The sequence below is a fragment of the Clupea harengus genome, chromosome 3, assembly GCF_900700415.2.
Source record: "Clupea harengus chromosome 3, Ch_v2.0.2, whole genome shotgun sequence".
NCBI lineage: Eukaryota > Metazoa > Chordata > Actinopteri > Clupeiformes > Clupeidae > Clupea > Clupea harengus.
In genome coordinates, this window is record NC_045154.1 from 26,326,781 (window position 1) to 26,344,909 (window position 18,129).

Consider the following 18,129-nt stretch of genomic DNA (forward strand, 5'->3'; position numbering starts at 1 on the left):
CAGTGCCCTCCACAATTATTGGCACCCCTAGTGAATATGAGCAAAACAGACTATAAAAAAATATGTCTTTGCTGTTTATCCTCTTGGTCTTTCACTCAAAATATTCAAAAAAGTCTTACCTTTTCATTGAAGTAAAATTATTGAAAGAAAAAAAAACTGTTGAGATTAAATAAATATTTTCCCGCAAAACATGTGTGCCACAATTATTGGCACCCCTAGAAAAATCTTATTATTAAAATCTAACTGAAGTATATTTCCAGTCATGTTTTACATTTTTAAGTTCACCTGTTTGATAAGGAACTCTTAAGAGGTCAACCAGGACTTCCTGTTCCACTGGCGTACAAATATGAAGTGATACAGGCCAAATTCCATTAGTCATTCATCACTATGGGAAAGACTCAAGAACACAGTGACAATGTGCGACGAAAAGTTGTTGAGCTGCACAAATCAAGAAATGGACACAAGAAAATCTCTTAACAGTTGAAAATACCCATTTCTACTATCATGGAAATTATTTCGAAGTTTAAGCAACAGGAGATGTTAAGAATCAGCCTGGAAGAGGACGTGTCTGTACATTGACCCCACACACCGTGAGGAGGATGGTTCGACTGGCAAAAGAATCTCCAAGGATCACAGCTGGAGAATTGTAGAGGTTAGTTGAGTCTTGGGGTCAGAAAGTCTCCAAAACTACCATAAGACACCACCTACATCACCACAAGTTGTTTTGGAGGGTTGCCAGAAAAAAGCCTCTACTGTCAATCAACAACAAACTAAAGCGCCTACAGTTTTCCAAATGTAAGTCAGACTTTCAATGGGACCGAGTTATATGGTCAGATGTGACCAAAATTAAGCTTTTTGGCAACAAACATCAAAGGTGGGTTTGGCGTAGACAGAAAGATAGCCATACAGAAAAGCACCTCATACCCAATGTGAAGTATGGTGGCGGATCTTTGATGTTGTGGGGCTGTTTTTCTTCCAAAGGCCCTGGACATATTGTTAAGATACATGGTATCATGGACTCCATCAAATACCAGCAGATATTAAATGAAAACCTAACAGCCCCCTCCAGTAAGCTTAAAATGGGCCGTGGTTGGACCTTCCAGCAGGACAATGATCCGAAGCACACCTCAAAATCCACACAAAAATGGTTCACCGACCGCAGAATAAAGGTTTTGCCATGGCCATCACAGTCCCCCGACCTAAACCCCATAGAAAATCTGTGGGATGAGCTGAAGACGAGTCTACAAACGTTGACCTCAGAATCTGAAGGATCTGGAGTGATACTGCATGTAGGAATGGTCTCAGATCCCGTTCCATGTGTTCACCAACCTCATCACGCATTATAGGAGAAGACTCAGAGCTGTTATCTTGGCAAAGGGAGGCTGCACAAAACATTAAATTAAGGGGTGCCAATAATTGTGGCACACATGTTTTGGGGAAATATATTTATTTAATGTCAACAATTTTTTTTTCTTTCAATAATTTTACTTCAATGAAAAGATTTTTGTGAATATTTTGAGTGAAAGACCAAGAGGATAAACTGAAAAGACATATTTCTTCATAGCCTGTTTTGCTCATATTCATTAGGGGTGCCAATAATTGTGGAGGGCACTGTATCTCTTTGTTTGACCCACCCATAGACTTTTTTTTCTAAAATATAATCAGTGCTGTTTTATTAACAATTAAATTATAGTAATAAGTTAGGAGTTTCAACCCTCTTTATAATTTCTGATCCCAACATAACTGAGATGACTGGAGATGAACCTGGGCATGCACATGTAAGTGGTGTGAAATTGTACTGAATGTGGTTTGTGAGTGTGACATACTGTACATAAGAATGTACCATCAGCACCATCTAGTGGCCAATCCTCTACACAACCACATACAATATCTATGCAAGTAGAGAAGTTGCAAACATGTAGAAGGGAGTGTTGCATTTTGAGAGACAGGCGTAGGCCTCCATGATATAAAGACTATGGACTGCAGTTGTCCTTCTGTGATCAAACACATAACAAATAGTTTCCCTCATCACCGTTTCAAATATCAGGTAGTTAATTCTCCTAATGGTATGAATGCCAAAACGTGTATACTGCGTAAGTAATTCAAAAGGTTGTACAAAATCTGTGAATTCATGAATAAATACATAGTTTGATGGATATTCAATGCAGGATATCTAGGTTTACCTATAGTTAATGCAGAAGCTCATACGCTGGCAACAGTGTGATATATAACTTCAAGTTTTACCATAATAGTTGAGGGTGGCATATCAACTTAGTACCATGATAAAACCCCTTTGTGATCTCAGATGTTGCACAACACCTTAAAAGAAAACTTTCAGTGAATTGAAGTGAACAAGACACAATTTTATCAAAGGATTCCTTATGCCACGGCCATTATAATGTTCCCAACACTGCACTATTAGGTTACATACCTATCCCGTTAGCACACCATGTGAGAACATTGCTTCATCAAAAGAAAGGTAAATCATGCCCTTGACCGTTATTAAAAAGATACATCAACAAACTTGAGCAACAGCGTATGTTTAATCTTTATCTTTAATTACAGAGAGGTACAATTTCTTGATTCACAAAGTTTCCTTTACAAGAACTATGAAAAAATGTGTAACAATGCTAGACAGTAGTGATACTTTATGTAACAGTGACAGTGAAATGCTTGCTTACAATGCACAAAAGCATGAATATTTCTGAAGGTCGCAAAGCTTCAACATTTTACATGAAGGTCGAGAAGGTCGAGATTTGTGATTGAGATCTGGCACCATGTCACTAGTAACTTCCATTGGATTTACCCGAACATCCCTTCACCAATAGGCACACTTTGTGCACAGGTATCAAAGCTCGGAAGCTAGGCATATTTAATGCAGTCAACCATGAGCGGACATTTAATGGTGAATTACCTCACTATTACTAAAATCTAGATCTGGAGATGTCACCTATGCACACGTTGATGAATTTTCATATTCCCTCGCTCAGAAAACCTTTTACCATAAAATAAACACTCATGAGGTTTCTCCCCTGTGTGTGTTCGCATATGTTTCTTCAGCCCTGAAACTAACCAAAACTGCTTCTTACACACTGAACAAACATACGGTTTCTCCTTGGTGTGAAGTCTCCTGTGTTTAACCAGACGGCTGGAATCCATGAAACCTTTTCCACAGAACTCACACTTGTAGGGACGCTCTCCAGTATGATTCCGTGTATGAACTAATAATGCCCCCGAAACTGGGAAACCCTTGCCACAGAAAGAACACAGGTAGGGTCTCTCACCAGTGTGCAATCGCTTATGAGAGACCAGGTTTGAGTGCTGCATGAACCTCCTCCCACAAACTGAGCAGCCGTAGGGCCGTTCACCCGTATGCACGCGTATGTGGCAGGTCAAAATGTTCTTCCTTCTAAAAGTCTTCCCACAATAAGAGCACAGGTAGGGCCGCTCTCCTGTGTGAGTGGTCTGATGATCAGTAAGAGTTCTTTTACTCTCGAAAGACTTGCCACATTCTAAGCATGTAAGCCGCAGTTGTGGTGCTTTCTTCTCTTCTGTATGTGTTCTCTGGTGTCTAATCAAACAGGATTTTGAAAGATAGGTTTTGCCACATTGGGTGCACACCTGCCGTAGTAGCTGACTGGCCGAGCCAGCAACTGTGTTGACTGACTGAGATGCTCTCTCGGGCAAACTGCCTTGTGGCGAGGACACCCAAGGCCCTTCTCCTGAGGATGTTGGGACCTCTCGCGCCCCCCTGTCGTCTACTGCGTTCTCACAATCAATCATGTGACCTGCAGGTTACAAATCATTTGAATTATGCAAACTGTTTTGACACATACACACTTTCGGGAATGATTACTTAAAACCTGGGTGTTTATGGTTTCCTCACCATTGAGTTCCTTCTTCTCCACTTTCTGTTGATGTTTTTCATTCATGTCTCTCTGCCAGCCTTGATCAATGTCTCTCTGTGGATCACGTTCATCCACATCTCCATGTCTGTCTTCTTCATCCAACTCTGTCTGTATGTCTCCTTCATCCACATCTCCATGTCTGTCTTCTTCATTCATGTCTCCATGCCTACCTGCTTCATGTATTGAACCTTTGGTTTCATGGGGTGTTGACAGACATTTCTCAGCTTTTCCAGATAATGTGGAGAGAATAGTGTCTGCCATAATGGGTGAAGATGAGGATCCTGGGAAAAGACAATACCCCACCACCAAACAAAGAGATTCCCCACATGAATTCAACACACTATTCTCAGACTGTACTCTCCTCCATGCAACTATAGTTCACTGAATATTAAATGATCTATTTGACACATTCAGTGCTATGAATTAAACTATAAAATGTATCTTCATTTGTAGGATACAGAATATATTTGCAAACTACTAAATAATTTGTTTTTGCTTGTATTACTACTACATATTTCTATGTATTTATCCATAATATGCTGACCTGGGTCCAAGTGTGCAAAACATTTGAAGTGTAGCAACAAGATTTTAATTTTCTTTGGGTCAGAAACGATTTGTAAGGAATCATCCAGGAGTGAGGAGTCTTCATTAAACCAATAGGCTGCCTGCAAGGGTTAAAAGGGGTAACTAGTCAGAGTGAAATACCTTAGGGGTTGTGGGACTAGCTGTCAAACAAGCGTATGCCAAACATTTCACACTGACTTTGTTTGACCAATCCACGGGAGGCTGTGAGTGCATGTGTGTGGGGGGTCTTACAAAAGCATGAAATAAATGACATTTCAGGTCAAATACAGACATGTTTTGTACAACCTAATGCCAGGATCTACAGTGCCTCAGCTGGAATTGTCTTATTTGTTCTGGATGCTCAGCACTCATTACTCATTTCTTTTCATAAGAAGTGCGTTTTAAATAATCGGATTAGCCTTTGCTGCTAGAGTTTAATCCATAACAAAGAGAACAGAGAGAACTACTCCAGTTCAAAAATGTTACATTTGTACAATGGCTTCCAGTTAGTTTAATTTAGCATTATACTGCATATAAGTGGAACTGACTGCCAGATCTTAGATATGCCCCAAATGTATCAATTTCTAAAAACATTTCTCTTCTCATGTGTCCGTGATTGCGCTCTAAAACATGCGCTTACTGCACTTAATGAGCCTTAATAAGCTATTTTCAAAAACTCAGAAGACTTTGATTGTTCCTTTTGCTTGTATTTATGTAAAGCATATTAAATTGCCTTGTGTTTGAAATTATGAAAAGTGCTATATAAATAAAGTTGCCATTGCTCTTGCCTTGACTGAATGACTGTGCCGATGGTGGCACATTTTCATACTATGGAAGGTCGGTGCTAAATTAAACAAAAAACAAAAAGGAAACCACAACTTCCTAAAGATTACACACCTGATGGAAGCTAGGCACTGGTAGTAGCTTTTCCAGTCTGCACAGGAATTCCCACACCAGTGACTGCAGTGCAGTGTCATATTTGGGACCGTAATGCAATGGGTAAATGTCCTAAAAGAATGAAAGGGAAAAAATGCCCCGTCTATTTACTATGTCGTTTTGTGATCTGGGTTAGATCCCCTGCAAAAATGTAACAGCTTTTACAGAACCTCTTAAACATAAAGGCAACAATAGTTCACAAGCTAGCTAGATTTTATCACTGCCAACGGTGCTGTTGTTAGAGCTTGCAAGGTTCATTGTTAACTAATTAGCTTGCTAGTTTTAGACAATAAATATTCTTACTGGTGGTATTATCAGAGATTTAATTTCAAGTCTCACCTTGAAGAATTGCCACCTGTATGTAGGACTCCGCAGAAGGGTTTGGATGAGATCCACAAAATTTCTCACAGCAACCTCCCCTGTTCGATCTCCACTCTTTCAAAATGCAGTGTTACCACAGTCATTATCAAAACAAAAAGTAGAACTAATACAACAGAGCATAAAACTCAGCACCATGAATAATGTTTCCTTACCTCATCAATGGATGCAGATTCAGCAATCAAAGAGATGCTTTCCAGGTGTGGCTGCATTATCTGGAGTGTTAATGATGGCTGATCGTGGCATAACTCTAGAATAAACTGTATACAAGCATATTTGAGTAAAACAAAATTTACTTTACATCTTGAACACTGCAAACCTGGAATGTTCTGCTGCGTCTCACCGTTGCTCTCAGGCCAAGGAGGAGTTCAACCCTTTCCTTAGCGGTCATTAGGTCTGGGACCATCTCCAAGACAACCGAGACAAACTCCTCCAACCTGGTGTAGTATTCGACTCTGCGCTGCTCTGCCACCTGCCACATGAACGCTGATAGTAGCCTCAGTGGTGGCACCCAGAGACGCAAGGAAGAAGAAGGAACTACAAGAGACATAAAAAGGGTTATTCAGAGATTAGCCAATCATTTTGTTTTGTTGTTTCAACTGCTGCATTTCGTGCATTGAATGCACATTAAACCCTTTATTTAATATTGTCCATGTCAGTTATGTAAAGGAGAATGGGCGACATGGCGAACACCATTATTATCACTGCATAAGTTAGCACAGTTATTACACTTGCGTTACATTAAAGAGGACCTTAATTATACTGTACATTTCTATTCACCCAGTTAATAAGTTAACAACCACAGTTAATAACATAAAACTGATAAACAGTCTACGACTACTGTTCGGATCAAACACATGGCGCCTTTCAAACACGAGTGATTCAAACTATAGTTTCTAGTCTTCGTCCTCACTTTCCATAACAAATCTTTGCTTCTTCTGAGAGCCTTGGAATATTTTCACTGGACCATTGAAGATTTGGAAGTTACAGCCAGTAATAATGCTGATGTTTGCCTCAGCGAAAACGCCTGGTGTGTTTTCTCCTTGCAATGCCGAGGGAATGGTAGCCTGGGTGCCAGCCGAACTTAGCCCCGCCCACAACATTTGAGGTCGGGAAGTGACAACCTGAAATATAAGATAATGGATCAGTGTGAATAATTACAGTATAGCCTAATAAGTATAATGTGCATTGACAATACATAGGAATATACAGACTGTTAAATATGGTGACCCCAGATGCAATTGCAGAGCAGGTCAGAGCAAAGTCAGTGGAATACTGCCCAACCCCCACAGAGGTGCAGAGCACAGAAGTGGGGTTTGGGACACACTTTTGACCACTATACAAGGAATTGCAGAGCTGGTGGTCACAACAAGGTACTCTGTGCCTTGTCAGAGAAACACTGCCCAACCCCCACAGAGGTGCGGTGCACAGAGATGGGGGTTGGGTAACATTACATTACGCTAGTCCATTACAAAATGAAGTTCTTACATATTGATAAAGTGACAGAGGCCAACTCACACATCATCAGGTGCAAGTTTATCCTAGTAACATTTGCTCACACTACACCTGGCCTGACTCAAATTCGGGCTAGCTTCCAGAATACACACTAGGCTACCATATCGGCAAATATGACTAAGGTGGTTTAATCATAGGTAAATTACACTGAAATGAGGCGTGTGGGAATGCACGTGTGTTTATCACATTGGACAATAAACACGACTCACTATTCACACATGAAAAACTTGGCAATCGAGGTTATTGTCACAGTCATATCATAAGAAGTAGAAATGTATCAACATCAAGCCTACCTCTGTAATGCTTCTTCGCGTTTTTGTACCGGTTGGAGTTGACGGATTGGGGCAGAACTTCTTCAGAGCCATGGGCGTCTTGGAGGGAGTAGATTGCCGGTCTCTTTTCTCTGGTGCCTCAGATGAACACGCTTCTTCAGCCTGTTCTCCTTCGTCGTCTGTCCATCTTTTAAACACGGGCATGTCGCGTTCCAACCGTGTTATTAAGCTGTAACAGGACCGACACATGCGATACGATTTGTTTGATGTGTTGTGGAGTTGTAATCCTAAACGGAGAACTTGTTCGTATGGGCATTCACATTTACTTTTTTTCTCAAAAATGTTGATCGTGCTGGACAATTGTCCGTGTATTCTTAAATTCTTTTTACAACACCGGCAAAAATCGTTTATACTCATCTTCTTTTTCTACTTCTTCCAGCGTGCGTGCAGTTGAGTTCTGTTGACATCAACCATGCGTCGCTTAACATACGTCACATACTACGTTGCTCTGATCTATCCAATTGAGCAAAGAGGCATTTTCTTTCCTGGTTCGGTTGAAACACGCCCCATATTCACAGCCCAATGGAGCATATCCGACTCATATTCTGACTAGAATTATGAGTATGACAACGTCAGGCTAGATCTTCATGGTATGAATGCCAAAATGTCTATAGTGTGAATACTGCGTTAGTAATTTCAATTCGGAAGGTTGTACAAAATCTGTGAATTCATGATTACATCCACATTTTGATGGCTATTCATTGCAGAATATGTAGGTTTACCTATACAGTAGTTAATGCAGAAGCTCATGCGCTGGCAACAGTGTGATATGTAACTTCAAGTTTGACCATGATAAGGGTGGCATATCAACTTGGTACCATGATAAAAACCCTCTTTGTTATCTCAGATGTTGCACAACACCTAAAAAGAAAACTTTCAGAGAATTGAAATGAACAAGACACAATTTTATCAAAGGATTCCTTATGCCACGGCCATTATAATGTTCCCAACACTGCACTATTAGGTTACATACCTATCCCGTTAGCTCACCATTTGAGAACATTGCTTCATCAAAAGAAAGGTAAATCATGCCCCTGACCGTTATAAAAAAGATACATCAACAAACTTGAGCAACAGCGTATGTTTAATCTTTATCTTTAATTACAGAGAGGTACAATTTCTTGATTCACAAAGTTTCCTTTACAAGAACTATGAAAAAAATGTGTGACAATGCCAGACAGTAGTGACACTTTATGTTACAGTGACAGTGAAATGCTTGCTTACAATGCACAAAAGCATGAACATTTCTGAAGGTCGCAAAGCTTCAATATTTTACATGAAGGTCGAGAAGGTCGAGATATGAACCCCTGGATAGCTGTGCGATATGTGATTGAGATCTGGCACCATGTCACTAGCAGTGGCGGCTCCTGAAAAAATTCTCAGGGGGGGCAATTTTTTTTATAATGATTAAGGCGACCCATTCAGTAAGTACATTAAGTTAGCTGATTAACTCATACAGCAATACCTTTTTGTCCACTATTGGCAGCACACAACAGTAATATGTCCCCTCTTGCTACATAGCTAGAGTAGCAAGTTACAGGTGGAAAGCTATAGAAGAAAGTTGCATCCAGGAGCCTTCATAAGCAAACATGATGTGGCTCCACATTAAATTATCCCACTTTTTCATTATCCACGTGTCTCAAATGTTGTATGATGTAACATAGCTTAACAGGACACATGATATGTCCAGTAACATCATAAAGAAGGGGTAACATAAGTCAAAAACAACAATATTTATTGACTGATCTTGAAAGTATTGGCTTACAATAGCAAAATAAGTCATCACATAAAAAATTATTCAGTGTTAGTGCAAGAAGCGAACTGTGAAACACACTGTAAAACCTATGAAAAGTGACAGTGGTATATGAAATACAGACCACATTAGCCACGCGATTTTCTTTCGTTCCAATTCTTGGATGTAGGATTTCCCTCCCTTTGTAGAAACCTGTTGAATGGATACATTTGGTCTAGGAAGTCCTAATTGTTTTGTTGTCAATTTATCTTCATTAGTACGCCGACTAAAAAGGAGTTTCTGTCAAAGAGCGAATCGAGTTATTGCACTGGACAGGGCAGCCATCTTGACAGAATATGCCTCCGTCGAAGCTGTATGACGTTCGTATAGGCTTTTACGTCCACTACTTATGACAAGACCAGGAGGGGCGAGCCCTCCCGGAAGCCATAGAGAATGCATTGAGAGCTCTGTTTTGTGAAAAAAATGGATTTAACATGGGAGTCAATGGGAGAGGTCTGGGGCGATTTTCATTTCGCCCCAAATCGCCCCAGAAGGGGTGGGGCCATTTGAAGCACGACTTTAGGCTGACTGAACGACTGTTACCTGATTCGACAATGACATACAGAGACAGATCAGACGGTCTAGTGGTAGAATCCGACAGAAAAAAAAATATTACATTTAAATTTACGTGTCATTTACGCGACTTACAAGGATATTGCGTTTATACATAAGGAGTTTTTTTTTTTTCCTTTTCCCCTAGGCAGTGCGTCGCCCCAATCGCCCTTATGGACGAGCCGCCCCTGGTCACTAGTAACTTCCATTGGATTTACCCAGTGGTGGAGGAAGTACTGAAGTTTAGTACTTAAGTAAAAGTACAAGTACCCAGGAAGATAAAAGTAAAAGTAAAAGTAGAAGTACTACATCAACAATCCTACTTAAGTAAAAGTAAAAAGTACTTACTTTTAAATTTACTTTAAGTATTAAAAGTAAAAGTACTCACGCAATGGGTTGTCTCTCAATGTCTAGGCTGTGCCATTTTGATAAAGAAATAGCTACTGGTAATAAATGCCTCTACAGATGTCACTACTAGTAATAATTATAAGCAACAACATTTGTTAATTGGAAAGGTTGGTGTACTTATTGTGCCTACCATCTGTAATACTGTTCACGCTATATCTTACAATTCTGCGGATGACAAGTTATCTACCAGGGATTATTTGCAAAGTTAATACCATTAAGCCAAACCAATAAAGACAACATGTGATATCTTTAAATCTTTTATTTAATTGTAAACGTGTAAAAAAGGGAAACATGGAACATGAAAAACAAATGTGATTGTAAAACTGGACAGAACAAGGCACGCTAGCTTGACATAGCTAACCTACCAGCTTTATCTTACCACTACGTTAAATATATAATGAAGGTCCAATCATGTTTTTATTATGCTATTGCTGTATGTCAACATGCATTTCGCTAGATAACATTATAATATCATGTCAGTAAACGAATTAAATACATATATCAATATTCAAAAGTCAGGGACATTAACTTAGCATAGCAATCACTCTGCTTACCTCGATATGCTACTTTAAATTTGAGGGCGAATTATTGAAGGCTAGCAACTCCTTTTTTTGAGGGAGACAGGAAACACATTGAAACCTCCAGGAGTCATTCTTGGGGCCTTTGAATTCGAACATATCTTTTAAATAGGGCCGAGGGTGGCTCATATCAGAGGGCTCAGTTCAGGCCGACTCTGGATCCATGTTGAATAGGCAGTAATCAGGCTGAATGTTCAATTATAACAGGCAAAGCTACCGCTAGTGCTGCTGCCAAACGCGCACTCTGATATCATTGGAGTTGATAGAGCCACCTGATTGGTTTAAACTTCCAAAACAGCAACGCAATCCATAGTTTTGTGTAGGCAACATTTTGGCGAAACTATGTTCATAAAATGTAACGAGTAACAGCACATATTGTAGAAATGTAGCGGAGTAAAAGTACAGATAATAGCTAAAAAATGTAATGGAGTAAAAGTAAAAAGTATGCACTATTATTTTTACTTAAGTAAAGTACAGATACGTAAAAATGTACTTAAGTAAAGTAACGAAGTAAAAATACTTTGTTACATTCCACCACTGGATTTACCCGAACATCCCTTCACCAATAGGCACAATTTGTGCACAAGTATCAAAGCTCGGAAGCTAGACATATTTAATGCAGTCAGCCATGACCGGACATTTAATGGTGAATTACCTCACTATTACTAAAATCTTTATCTGGAGATGTCACCTATGCACACGTTGATGAATTTTCATATTCCCTCGCTTGGAAAACCTTTTACCACAAAATAAACACTCATGGGATTTCAAACCCTGTGTGTGTTCGCATATCATTCTTCAGGTGTCTAACTGTGCTAAACTGCTTCTTACGCACTGAACAAACATAGGGTTTCTGCTTTGTGTGAGATCTCCTGTGTTTATCCAGATGGCTGGACATAATGTAACCTTTCCCACAGAACTCACATTTGAACAGACGCTCTCCAGTATGATTCCGTGTATGAACTAATAATGACCCCGAAGCTGCGAAACCCTTGCCACAGAAAGAACACAGGTAGGGTCTCTCACCAGTGTGCAATCGCTTATGAGAGACCAGGTTTGAGTGCTGCATGAACCTCCTCCCACAAACTGAGCAGCCGTAGGGCCGTTCACCCGTATGCACGCGTATGTGGCAGGTCAAAACGTACTTCCTTCTAAAAGTCTTGCCACAATAGGAGCACAGGTAGGGCCGCTCTCCTGTGTGAGTGGTCTGATGATCAGTAAGAGTTCTTTTACTCTCGAAAGACTTGCCACATTCTAAGCATGTATGCCCCAGTTGTGGTGCTATCTTCCCTTCTGTATGTGCTCTATTGTGTCTAATCATACTGGATTTTGAAAGATCTCCATGTCTGTCTTCTTTATCCAATTCTGTCTGTATGTCTCCTTCATCCACATCTCCATGTCTGTCTTCTTCATCCAATTCTGTCTGTATGTCTCCTTCATCCACATCTCCATGTCTGTCTTCTTTATCCAATTCTGTCTGTATGTCTCCTTCATCCAGATCTCCATGTCTGTCTTCTTTATCCAATTCTGTCTGTATGTCTCCTTCATCCACATCTCCATGTCTGTCTTCTTCATTCATGTCTCCATGCCTACCTGCTTCATTCATTGAACCTTGGGTTTCATGGGGTGTTGACAGACATTTCTCAGCTTTTCCAGATAATGTGGAGAGAATAGTGTCTGCCATAATGGGTGAAGATGAGGATCCTGGGAAAAGACAATACCCCACCACCAAACAAAGAGATTCACCACATGAATTCAACACACTAGTCTCAGACTGTACTCTCCTCCATGCAACTATAGTTAACTGAATATTAAATGATCAGGTGCTATCTATTTTACACATTCAGCGCTATTAATTAAACTATTTGTAGGATACAGAATACATTTGCACACTGCTAAATAATTCGTTTTTGCTCGTATTACTTCTACATACAGTATTTCTATGTATATATCCATAATATGCTGACCTGGGTCCAAGTGTGCAAAACGCTTGAAGTGTAGCAACAAGATTTGCATTTTCTTTGGGTCAGAAACGATTTGTAAGGAATCCTCCAGGAGTGAGGAGTCTTCATTAAACCAATAGGCTGCCTGCAAGGGTTAAAAGGGGTAACTAGTCAGAGTGAAATACCTTAGGGGTTGTGGGACTAGCTGTCAAACAAATTGTATGCCAAGCATTTCAGACTGACTTTCTTTGACCAATCCATAAGTGCATGTGTGTGGGGGGTCTAACAAAAGCATGAAATAAATTACATTTCTGGTCAAATACAGACATGTTTTGTACAACCTAATGCCAGGATCTACAGTGCCTCAGCTGGAATTGTCTTATTTGTTCGGGATGCTCGCATTAATAATTTCTTATTACAAGAAGTGCGTTTTATATAATCGGATTAGCCTTTGCTGCTAGAGTTTAATCCATAACAAAGAGAACAGAGAGAACTACTCCAGTTCAAAAATGTTACATTTGTACAATGGCTTCCAGTTAGTTTAATTTAGCATTATACTGCATATAAGTGGAACTGACTGCCAGATCTTAGATATGCCCCAAATGTAGCAATTTCTAAAAAAACATTTCTCTTCTCATGTGTCCGTGATTGCGCTCTAAAACATGCGCTCGATTATTACTGCACTTAATAAGCCTTAATAAGCCATTTTCAAAAACTCAGAAGACTTTAACTGTTCCTTTTGCTTGTATTTATGTAAAGCATATTAAATTGCCTTGTGTTTGAAATTATGAAAAGTGCTATATAAATAAAGTTGCCATTGCTCTTGCCTTGACTGAATGACGGTGCCGATGGTGGCACATTTTCTCATACTATGGAAGGTCAGTGCTAAATTAAACAAAAAACAAAAAGGAAACCACAACTTCCTAAAGATTACACACCTGATGAAAGCTAGGCACTGGTAGTAGCTTTTCCAGTCTGCACAGGAATTCCCACACCAGTGACTGCAGTGCAGTGTCATATTTGGGACCGTAATGCAATGGGTAAATGTCCTAAAAGAATGAAAGGGAAAAATTTTTTAATGCCCCGTCTATTTACTATGTCGTTTTGTGATCTGGGTTACATCCCCTGCAAAAATGTAATAGCTTTTACAGAACCTCTTAAACATAAAGGCAACATCATCAGTTCACAAGCTAGCTAGACTTTATCACTGCCAACGATGCTGTTGTTAGTGCTTGCAAGGTTCATTGTTAACTAATTAGCTTGCTAGTTTTAGACAATAAATATTCTTACTGGTGGTATTATCAGAGATTTAATTTCAAGTCTCACCTGGAAGAATTGCCACCTGTATGTAGGACTCCGCAGAAGGGTTTGGATGAGATCCACAAAATTTCTCACAGCAACCTCCCCTGTTCGATCTCCACTCTTTCAAAATGCAGTGTTACCACAGTCATTATCAAAACAAAAAGTAGAACTAATACAACAGAGCATAAAACTCAGCACCATGAATAATGTTTCCTTACCTCATCAATGGATGCAGATTCAGCAATCAAAGAGATGCTTTCCAGGTGTGGCTGCATTATCTGGAGTGTTAATGATGGCTGATCGTGGCATAACTCTAGAATAAACTGTATACAAGCATATTTGAGTATAACAAAAACTAAAGCCATATTACTTTACATCTTGAACACTGCAAACCTGGGATGTTCTGCTGCGTCTCACCGTTGCTCTCAGGCCAAGGAGGAGTTCAACCCTTTCCTTAGCGGTCATTAGGTCTGGGACCATCTCCAAGACAACCGAGACAAACTCCTCCAACCTGGTGTAGTATTCGACTCTGCGCTGCTCTGCCACCTGCCACATGAACGCTGATAGTAGCCTCAGTGGTGGCACCCAGAGACGCAAGGAAGAAGAAGGAACTACAAGAGACATAAAAAGGGCTATTCAGAGTTTAGCCACTCATTTTGTTTTGTTGTTTCAACTGCTGCATTTCGTGTATTGAATGCACATTAAACCCTTTATTTAATGTTGTCCATGTAAAGGAGAATGGACGACATGCCGAACACCGTTACTATCACTGCATAAGTTACCAGTTACCACACTTGCGTTACATTAAAGAGGACCTTAATTATACTGTACATCTCTATTCACCCAGTTAATAACAAAAGACGGATAAACAGTCTACGACTACAGTTTGGATCAAACACAAACTATAATTCAAACTATAGTTTCTAGTCTTAGTCATCACTTTCAATAACAAATTTTCGCTTCTTCTAAGAGCCTTGGAATATTGGAAGTTACAGCCAGTAATACTGCTAATGTTGGCCCCAGAGAATACGGCTGGTGGGTTTTCTCCTTACAATGCCGAGGGAAGGGTATTCATAGAGAAGGAATGCATCGATTGCATTGACATTAGTTGGCCTCTATCTTGAACTGTTGCCCTCCTGTTTGCAATAAACTGACCTGAAGCATGTGAAGAAGGACCTTGCGATGGGGCTGGTAGGCTCTTGTTTGAAGGTTGTTGTGTTCGGCTCAGGATATTTGACATTTGCCGCTGGTGCTGTTCGTTGGCCGATTTACAAGATTGAAGACTTTGGGTGTTTTTGTGGCCACTCAATTGTGCCGGAAAGTTCTCTGATGGCACAATGTTGGTGGCACAATGTTCCCTATTGGCATCCAATAGCCTGCTGATACTTGTTTTTCGGACAGAGTGGTTGCTCACTTTTCCACCGATTCTCTGCGCTAGACCAGATCTTCCAGCAGCTTGCTGCATAAACTTGCCTATTTCGTTTTTGCCGAGTGGGGCTTTCTTGTACCAAATGTGACTGTCGAGCTTGCGATTATGTCTCAAAGCAAGAAAGAATGGCGAATCTTGAGAATTCATCTCACCTGGCCTATGGCTTTTAAACATCTTGTACATCATGATTGGACATCTATTAGTGCCAGTGGCGTAAACTTTCGGCTGAAATGCTCTTCCGTGGCCAATTTCTTGGCCTTTACGGTTCTTCGTGCCGCGCTCGCTAAGCCACACCAACAACTCTCTGCCATCCTCGTCAAGCTGCAATTCAACGTCGCCCCAGCACAACTTACGGCTTTCATCTCTGTTGATAAGGCCAAAATGGAGTGACATGAACCACCACATGGTTCTTTGAAGAGACTCAGGATTGGAAAAACCAAATTCTCCGCTCTCAAACAACTTTGCTTCGTCGCCATCTGTAATCGGCCGGGTGGCGTTTGGTCTGTTACCTTTTCCATGTTTAACAACCAGCTGCTTCCGTTTGGCAGCCAGGACACTACGGGACGTTCCAAACTCCCTGTCCTTGAGGATGTTGTGTGGATATTTTTGGTCTGTAAGGAATCGATGGATACTTCTCTGGAAGCTAGATACACTATCGGGCTCGTACTCGTCGCCATTTACCTTGTGCACGTCCTTGAAAAACTTTGCAAGCAAATGGTCAAGCTCGGGAGCTGGTAGGTTAACCATTTCTATTTGACCCTTGTTGATTGACTGTAAGTACCGTTTAAGTGTTTTCAGGTCACTTGTTGTTTTTCTCGCAGTGTTTGCGCTTTTCTGCTCTTTTATAAAGTCCTCAATTTCCTCCTGGTTGTTGTTGTTTTCATTTTCGTCATCTCCACCTCCAGTTGTAACTATTTCCTGTTGATCTGGATAGTAAAACTCACTATCAGAGTGTTTGCTTTCGCTCATTTTGTAAATGAAAAGAAATGGTAATTGTAAATAGAAAAAAATGTAGTTTTGTTGAGCTCTCAAGTCTTCTCACGAAAAATGTTAGTCGGATGGCAATAGGCCTAGGCAACTCCGAATCGCCCGCTGAGGCCCCTGAGTGGGCAATACGCGGGAGGCATGACCACTCATTAACCAATCAGAACGCTCGTACTATCATTGCCATGTAATAACTACATTTTAACTCGCCTAACTGTTTGCCTAGGTTTTTAAACATTTAAACTCTAAATTAGCATAACTTGTTATGGTAACAAAAGACACTCTTGACTGCTTTTTCGAACAAACGCTTTCAGCGGGGGTCTTTTCTATATGAATCCTCTTGCTGTGAGGATCTAACGATACTTCGTTAGACATTGAGTCTTTTCTTTAGTTACAGTTACTGCCATTGATGATTCTAAATGACATGTAGTGAAACTCAACTATTGAGCTAGCAAGCTGAATTACGCAACATAAACCAAATAACTAAATAAATATGCAACTGGGGTCAAAACAGCTTGTGAATGTCTCATTTCAAGTCTGAAACAACTTGGCTAGCTAGATAAACCACTTGCAGCCAAGAGACAAAAACGGTGACTACGTAAACAAAAACGTCACGTGAGATACTTGCTGAACAAACAAACCATTGACAGGCTTCCGACACTCCAACATTGAGGATGAAAGTACGTGAAGAATTTGCTGTCAGAAATGTCTGATAGATATAAGGGAATGGAAAAAATAAATTAATGAAAATGTGTTTCTGAGTACTTCCTGGTACGTTATGCCGTCATAATAAAAGTCGTTTCAGCCCGTTGCAGCACTGGTCTGACATTGCCATATGAAAGTGGTTGGAATGATCCAGAGATTGACAGAAATAAGATCAAAAGTAAACACTGCTTTCCTGTTTTGAATTAACTGTTTAACACAGAGTGTACCTGCATGAAGTTATATAAATAGATGACCTGTCATGAACTGGCAATATTGACATTAGGCCTACTTTGTTGTTATTTCAATTGTCTGTGTGCATCACATTGCAAAATTTGACAGTCTGTGCTTACTGCACTTTTAGAAGACTGATAGTACGATCTATAATATCATTCAATCAATTTTGTATAAATCTGTTGACGAGATTCTGTTACAGAGACTACCATTCAATGTACACCCACTGGTGGACAACACACAGTGTTTTACACAATCTCATGGACGGTATATCAAAGAAACAACCTGGGGGTCCACGAACAGGAAATGAATGAGAATGCAGGGGGACAGCTGGTTATATAGTCTCGGTAGATCACAAATAAAGCAAGTAAGGAGGTAAAGAGCCAATTAGTTCAGCCTTTTTTAGCCCTCCTTTCTTGTATATTTATATGTATTTATGATTGTATGTATTTATATGTAATTTATTGATTATATGTATTGTGCATCTTCCATGTGGGCCTTGAGCCTGTAATAAAGTTTAATAATACTCACACATACATGGATGCTCCACTATAAATCCAGTTGTAAATAGA

General features: G+C 40.1%; 1 protein-coding gene and 1 long non-coding RNA gene across 6 annotated transcripts; both read right to left on the reverse strand.

Moving 5' to 3' along the window:
- Positions 1-2,756: 2,756 nt before the first annotated feature.
- LOC105908810 lies at positions 2,757-17,481 on the reverse strand. 5 transcript variants are annotated; one of them, XM_031565191.2, is made up of 10 exons: positions 15,364-17,481; positions 14,626-14,819; positions 14,427-14,531; positions 14,233-14,328; positions 13,845-13,955; positions 12,931-13,051; positions 12,524-12,667; positions 12,308-12,361; positions 3,887-4,045; positions 2,757-3,788 (listed from the first exon to the last, which is right to left on the reverse strand). In XM_031565191.2, exons 1-10 carry the CDS (start codon positions 16,604-16,606, stop codon positions 2,947-2,949), a joined length of 3,069 nt encoding a protein of 1,022 aa, XP_031421051.1. In that variant the 5' UTR covers positions 16,607-17,481; the 3' UTR covers positions 2,757-2,946. The 5 variants fall into 5 exon arrangements, with proteins under 5 accessions (XP_031421051.1, XP_031421050.1, XP_031421049.1 ...); XM_031565190.2 differs by having other exon boundaries at positions 12,308-12,415; XM_031565189.2 differs by having other exon boundaries at positions 3,887-3,991; positions 12,308-12,667; positions 15,364-17,476.
- LOC105908809 lies at positions 4,060-5,933 on the reverse strand. Its single transcript, XR_004163428.2, has 4 exons — positions 5,748-5,933; positions 5,370-5,480; positions 4,453-4,573; positions 4,060-4,189 (listed from the first exon to the last, which is right to left on the reverse strand). It is a non-coding gene; the product is annotated as an uncharacterized LOC105908809 (long non-coding RNA).
- Positions 17,482-18,129: the final 648 nt, after the last annotated feature.

Excerpts from the sequence above, each read along its gene's own strand:
- LOC105908810 (XM_031565188.2), bottom strand. The coding sequence starts at position 16,606 with ATGAGCGAAAGCAAACACTCTGATAGTGAGTTTTACTATCCAGATCAA. Across the intron at positions 13,052-13,844 it reads CAGTGCCTAGCTTTCATCAG|GCAGCCTATTGGTTTAATGA; the intron begins GTGTGTAATCTT and ends TAACCCTTGCAG. Across the intron at positions 4,046-12,307 it reads ATTGGATAAAGAAGACAGAC|ATGGAGATGTGGATGAAGGA; the intron begins ATGGAGATCTTT and ends AAGAAGACAGAC.